This window comes from Tachysurus fulvidraco, chromosome 7, assembly GCF_022655615.1.
Source record: "Tachysurus fulvidraco isolate hzauxx_2018 chromosome 7, HZAU_PFXX_2.0, whole genome shotgun sequence".
Classification (NCBI taxonomy): Eukaryota; Metazoa; Chordata; class Actinopteri; order Siluriformes; family Bagridae; genus Tachysurus; species Tachysurus fulvidraco.
The window spans coordinates 15296239-15303738 of NC_062524.1; the positions used below are offsets into that span (position 1 = coordinate 15296239).

Genomic DNA, 7500 nt, shown 5'->3' on the forward strand with positions numbered 1-7500 from the left:
AAAAAAACTGAAGCACTTACCTGGTCAACATCTCCATCTCTGGTATTCTCCTTTACTACCAATTCATCTTTGTGACTCTCTCGCTCGTCTCTCAAAGTTTCAAAGGCCATCAAACTTGCAGTCTGCACATGGTCTTCGTTTGTGACCATCTTTGACCCCAGGAAGTCTGGTGGTTGCTTTTTGTCCAACGGCAGCCATGTAGGTTTGCTATCAGAATCTGAAATTCTTAGGGGGGTGGATGTTCTTGCCTGAGTAGAGGATGCACGTTTCTTGAATACATCATGACTTTGCTCTTTCCTATTGGCAACTCTGCTTCTTGGCTGTGATTGGCTGTGATCAGGATTCGCTGGTCTTGAAGCAGAAGAAGCCCTCGAGATGACTTTAGGCTTGATGTCCTTCAGATTAGGTCCAGAATACCGTTTTACCTCCATTTTGGTTGATTTGAATTTAGGAGGGTCCACAGGAGACCTGGTTTGAGATGGATCCAGAGGATCATTGGCATTCATTGGGAGGTTTCTTTTTGTACAACATGTAGTATCAGTGATGTTCTGGATGGTTGTAGATGGATGAGCAGCTTTGGAAACCGAAGGTGACGTTGTCTGATTGATTGATTCTGCAGGTGGGTGAGATGGAGATTTGTCAGTAAAAAGATCAGTATTTGTCTGCACATACTCCTGGTAGATCTTGCTCAAAAGATCCACACTGTGTCTCTTGGCTGAGGTTTGAATCTGGATCTCCTCACTGTTAAACTCCAGTGACTCCTGAAGTGCCTCCAGACACACAGATTCCACATCAAGTCTCCTGTTTGGACAATGCATCTGGCCTATGTCTTCGGGAGGATCCTCTGAATCCTGAAATGCCTCCTGATGAACCTCATTAACCGAGGCCACACTGGTCCTTGAGGTAGAGCTGCACATGTATCCCACCTCATTTGGATAATCCAATGACTCCTGAAAGGTCTGGTGGAACTCACTTACAAAGCCCACATGGGTCCTCATAGCTGAGTTGGACATCTGGCCTTTGTCTTCGGGAGGATCATCTGCATCCTGAAACACCTCCTGATGGAGATGAGAAACAGGGCCCACACAGTCTTTTTTGAACATCTGGACTCTCTCAGGTTCACTTTGCTTCTTCATTAATACATCAACAGACTTCAGAGACAGAAAAGAATCCTCATCTTCATCCTCACCTTCCTCATTCTCAGTGAACAGCTGTGCTTCTGTAGCTGAAGAGTCACCTGAGCCTCTTCTTACTTGTTCTAAATCAACAGCAGCAGCATTGCTGAAGATGTTGTCAGGATTTTGATTTGTTGTGACGTTCTCTTGGTCATCACATTCAGGATATCGGCCTTCTTCATTGGCATCTAAGTAAACAGACACAGAGTTCTCGTTGTCATCCGGTCTATAATCCGGGCTCTGGATCCCTGAGTCATCTTCGCTAGTGGCTGCTTTGCTTCCCATTATCCCTTCTGGCAGCTCCACATCCATGCTACTAAGACTATATGTGGAGTCCGGTGATGATGATGATGATGATGATGTTGATGAGGATTTGAGGAAATCGTTGTTCTGCAACTGTAGACACATGCTTTGGTGGACCCCATCTTGGGGTTTCAAGGTGAGAGCAGATGGAGGAAGCTCACTCATGTTTCCACTCAAAAATACCAGTCAGAGATTAGCCAGCTAGCACTGCCACATGTCCAGTCTGTCTCTGGTCACAGCACACTTGAATAAAACCCACTTGAGGGATGATTCTAAAAAATCATAGCATTTCAGCATGTGCTCCAATCCCATTATCTCACTTCTGGTCCTTAAAAAGGAACCTAGTAAAAGGAAAAGAAAGCAGTTTATTATCTCCAAGATATAATGATCAGATAGAATCTTTTCATATTCCTTAGATTTACACAATATTAATAAGAGCTTTTGCTAGTTTCTGGTTTACGGTAAATTATAGGTCTAAAAGGTGCAGATGAATGTAATTATAGGTGGAGCTTCTGAAGGCATTTTGATAAGTTTGATATCCAACAAACTAAAGACTAAAATGACCAATAAATCACAAGGAATCAATGAACCAACCACTGAATCACTAATATAAGCCAAATCATTAATACAAGACAAAAGAACTGAATCGCTAAAGGGAGTCAAAAGAATCATTATTGTACTCACTAAAGTGAGCTATATGAGTCAAATATCTTACTTGAGACAAAAAGTCCAGTTATTAGTCTTCCAAAAGAATCAAATTATTTGTGTGAGTCTAAAGAATCAAGCCAAAAAAAGTAATATAAAGAAGAAAATAAATATATTATTACTATAACTATACTATGTGAGGCAAAATAATCAGATCAGTGTAAAGTTAAGAATCTTGTCACTGAAGTAAAAATGATTAAATCCTTAAAGTGAGTCAAATGAATTGAATTTCTTTGAGTCAAAAGAATCAAATCTTTAATGTGAGTCAAATATTTGAATCAATACAGTAAGCCAATAAAAAAATGGAAAAAGTGTGTTTGTGTGTGTGTGTGTGTGTGTGTGTGTGTGTGTGTGTGTGTGTGTGTGTGTGTGTGTGTATACTTCTGCCCTCTACTGGTAGTCCTCAGTAGTCATATTTTTCCTGGCCTTAAACACACAAGATGAAAGCCACGCCTTTCAACACACCTGTCCATCAAACCGCTCCAGCTAATGTGGGTCAGAACAAAGCTATTAAAAGGTGTGCTGGTTTTATCTGAATAACCGGAGCAAAATTTCTCTGTCTCATGCCTGAAACAGAAGCTTGACCTTCTGTGTTAGATAATGCCTTCATACAAATGTTTGGCCTTAAGAAAAAGGCACGTGTTACAATTGGGAGGACAGTGATGTGTAAATATTTGAGCACTCTCTGCTGTGAGATGATCCAGAAGCTCATGGCGATGTCTGGGAAGTCAAAACTGTGCAGCAGTGATTTAAACACCACTGAATGTTTGGCACTGTGACAAGTGAAACTAAGACACAGATCATTTCTGTAGTTTAAGCTCATTCACATTCACGTGTGTCAGTGTAAAAACCTGTTATCATTGATACAGATGTTCTGTGAGGAGGTGTTAATTTAACGTTTACAGAAGCAGTCTGCAGTGTCAGAGCTTCAGTCAGAGTTCAAACTGTACCTTTAAGATTTCCCTCACCATCAGGTCGCTTTATGCTTTTCTCCCTTCTCCGTGACATACTAATGTCAATAAAAGAAGAGAGGAAAACAGGCTGGTGATTGAAAGCACTTAAGTAGCAAATGGGAATTTTTATAAGTTCGATTATAAATTATACATGAATAGAATCACTTACTGAGCCGAAAGAATCGATCACATTAGATAAGATTAACATTAGATAAGAATCAAATACCAAGGTGAGCCAAAAGTATTGAAAAGAATCAAATCATTTGTAATCCAAAAGTATTAAAAATAATAATAAAATCACTTATTAGAAAAAGATAACTGATGTCAGCCAAAAAATATGAAGCCATTAGGGAGCCTAAAGTAGTGACTCAATTAAATGAATCAAAACAATCAAATTTTTAATGTATAAAAGAAAAAACAAATAAATAATGTGAGGCTTAAAGTCACAACCTGATCTCTGATTATTGCACTGGAGACTCCTTTTATAAATCAGTCAAAAGAATCAAATCACTAATGTTATCCTGATATAATTACAAAGTAAAATCAGAATCTAATACTAATGTGAATCAAAAGAATCAAATTCTGATGTGAATCCAAAGAATCAAATTCTGATGTGAATCAAAAGAATCAACTTCTGATGTGAATCAAAAGAATCAAATGCTAATGTGAACCAAAAGATTTCAGTTACTATCAAGAGACAAAAGAATCCACTTTTCATGTTGGGTCAATTTTAATTCAATATAATATTACACTTCTACTGTTACTGTATGTAAAAGTTTAGATATAAAACACTGTATATTTTTAATGTAGTGTAAATAACATGATAAAACTTGTGCTTATCAGCGTGGTCTTCTCTCAGGACGAAGTTCATATTTCAGGTGCAGTTGCTGCTCTTTAATCTGATCAATGAGTTTCCCAGAAAAGGGACAGAGATACAGTACGTGCAAGGTCGTGAAAACGAATAGCTTCTACTCGGGTTGTGTTTCTATCTTCACTAATATAACTGTGCTTTAATCGGCAGAGAGCAGCAGTAATGATTCATAATATATAGATGAGTGTACTACACACACACACACACACACACTTGCAGTATATTTACTATAAATCAGTGTAACACACTTTAGATACTGAATTACACCCAGAATGAGAGATGTTTTTTCTGTCTCTCCTTGAGTGTGTAAAAACTGCTGTGCGCTGTATACAGTGTCTACTGTCATCATTAGTCTTTAATTATTAATCATTTCAATCTAAAGTTCTGCTCTAAAGGACATAAACTTAATACTCCCTAAAACCATCCACATCACAACCTAAACACTAACCCAAAGATTACGCAACTGTTGCAAATTTTCCGCTAGACGTCAGACTTTCTCTGTTTATCGGTGCCATGCTTCCTTCTTTCTCTCCCTCACTTCCTGCCCTCTATCTTCAGGCTCCTGAGGGATTCTTGCATAACAACCATATCAGAGTGTGGAAAATAGACCAGTAACTCCACTGACAACACAACAAAGCAAACAGTGAGCTTTTAAAACAAACATGCTTCAGGCTGAAAGCCTTCAACATTCATCTCTTCTTTCAGCTTTTTTTTGTCCATGAGGACTGAAGTGCACTTGGTGTCCCATGAGGACTGAAGTGCACTTGGTGTCCCATGAGGACTGAAGTGTACTTGGTGTCCCATGAGGACTGAAGTACGCTTGGTGTCCATGAGGACTGGAATGCGCTTGGCATCCCATGAGGACTGAAGTGCGCTTGGTGTCCTATGAGGACTGAAGTGCACTTGGTGTCCCATGAGGACTGACGTGCACTTGGTGTCCCATGAGGACTGAAGTATAGGGACATGGTAGCCTAGTGGGTATGTTGTTGGGCTACCAATCCGAAGGTTGTGAGTTCAATTCCTACGTCCACCAGGTTCCCACTGGCCCCCAAGGCCCTTAACCCTCAATTGCTCAGTTGTATAAAAATGAGATTAAAAAAAATGTAAGTCTCTCTGGATAAGGGTGTCTGCTAAATGCTGTAAATGTGTCAAGCTGTCCCATGAGGACTGAAGTGTGCTTGGTGTCCCAGCACACTGAGTTTGATTACTTGATCTGTACAGGTGAAGATCAGCAGAATCTCAGATCAGCACATGGCGTGTGAACAAACTGAACTCATCAGCATCAGCTTCTGATTACCGATTAAACACGTAGCCGCAGCGTCATCAGTGCTAACGAGGCTCGAGTAGAAAGTCTCATTACTGATTAAAGACCACAGTAAATACACAATAGGCTGCTATCTACTCATTCCGGCTCATTCGTTCCCTAATTTATTTATTTAATAAATTTATTTTGGGCACAGAAAGAATGAGGGAGGAATTTCTAACAAACAACAGATCATAAGTTATTCCTTCCCTGGAGATTTTTCAGCAAGTCTTCGAACTCGATCATATACGAATATTTGTGTATGACCATGATGAGTGTGAGAATAACTCAAATGGTTTTTAAAGATAAAAATAATAAAATACATGATCATTAATAATAATTTTGGTGCTTGGCCCCGTCATTGCTGCTCAGACATTTTGATCTTCGTGTAAATAAATCTTCAAACGTTTCAGAAGTCACAAAATGTTTATTACTACAGATCTACAGCTTAGCAGTGTGTGTGTGTGTGTGTGTGTGTGTGTGTGTGTGTGTTGGATTTGAAACAAGTGCATATTTGAACATTGAGCTCATTACAGCTGAGCAGCTATGCAGAGAGTGGAATTTACAGGCACAAGAGTTCTTAGCCTAAGGGCATTAAACCACACACACACACACACACACACACACACACACACACACACACACACACACACACACACACACACACACACACACACACACACATACACACGCACTTTTATCAAATCAAATGTGTGTGCTTGTAGTCTTAGCATAGATAAAGCAGTGGACACAACACACATAACATTTGACTTAATGCTCTTTCTTTAAGTTATGAACAGATCGCAGAACTGTGAGAAGCGATGAGAGGGGTCCAAGCACCAAAGATGACTCTCTGAGATTTTTGTCTATTTATTAATAAAACAGTAACTGTGGAAGGACAAAAATAAAGATTCCAGTAATCTCATTTAATTGTATTTATTTATTTATTTATTATTTTTGCTCCTTGTTTTTTTATGCATCCGGTGTATAAAATAGATTAATTATAAAAATGTTTTAAAAGCCAAACAGATATGACGTGATGCTCTGAATCATTTTCTCTATATTTCCATACACATTTTTGAACCACATGGTTGCCATGGAGACAACCTGCGTAGTCATGTTTAGCTTCAGTTACACGACAACACACAGAAACACGACACTAGCATGTTTGTAACGGTTCCTTCACACACACTCGGACACACTGTAACACTGTGACACACAGTTCAGTGGAACCATGTTGGACTTTGGGTTATTTATTGGTTCTAAATATTTTATGGTGTAAAATATTTGTTCCTAAGTTATTCAGTATTTTTAATAATGTTTCATTCATATTTATATGTTCAACATTTTCAGAGAGAATTTTTAGAAAAGTTTTAGAAATGTTGTAGAAATGTGACAGAACATAAAGTGTCAGTCAGCATGTGTGAGATTCCTTGGGGAAATGTGCCAACACACACACACTCGCACACGCACACTCACGCACACACGCACACACACACACACACACACTCGCACACACACACACTAGCACACACTCGCACACACACTCACAAACACACACACTAGCACACATGTGCGAACACACACTCAACATTCACACACAGACGTGCACACACACACGTGCACGCAAACGCGTGCACTCACACACGCTTGCACAGACACACACAGGCTGCCAGGTTGATGCTGTGTTTTGCTGTGTCAATGTGTGTAGATCAATCGGTCACGTCACTTCTGGCTCTGACCCAAACACACCATGCATCTGTTACACAACTTGTCATGGATCAACACACCGACACAACGTCCGAGAGTAAATCTCACACACATTTTCCTGTATATAAAACAGGCGAGATGCATTTGATGCAGCTATAAAGCTATAATGCACTGTTGCATATATGACAAGTGATGGACACCACACAAACACACACACACACACATTAACAACAACAGCAACTTACCTAGAAAACACAGATATCGATTGCACTGTGGTGGCGATAATGTCCCCTTAAGACGTCACAAAATCACACACACACACACACACACACACACACACACACACACACACACACACACACACACACACACACACACACACACCACACATATATACAGACACTTAGCTGTGGTGCTGTAAGAGAGACATGCCTGTATAACTTACATCTCTGAGCATGAAGGCTAATAGCAAGAACGAGT

The 7500-nt window shown here is 39.6% G+C and overlaps 1 protein-coding gene across 1 annotated transcript in view; it reads right to left on the bottom strand.

The window, feature by feature from the left end:
- Window positions 1-7446, bottom strand: part of mtus1b (microtubule associated tumor suppressor 1b) — a 40450-nt gene extending 33004 nt beyond the window's left edge. The window contains exons 1-2 of the mRNA XM_047815985.1: window positions 7266-7446; window positions 21-1819 (exon numbers count right to left, since the gene is read on the bottom strand). Coding sequence (XP_047671941.1) covers window positions 21-1643 — 1623 coding nt within the window. The 5' untranslated portion in view covers window positions 1644-1819; window positions 7266-7446. The remainder of the gene's footprint in view (window positions 1-20; window positions 1820-7265) is intronic.
- Between the last annotated feature and the right edge of the window lie 54 nt (window positions 7447-7500).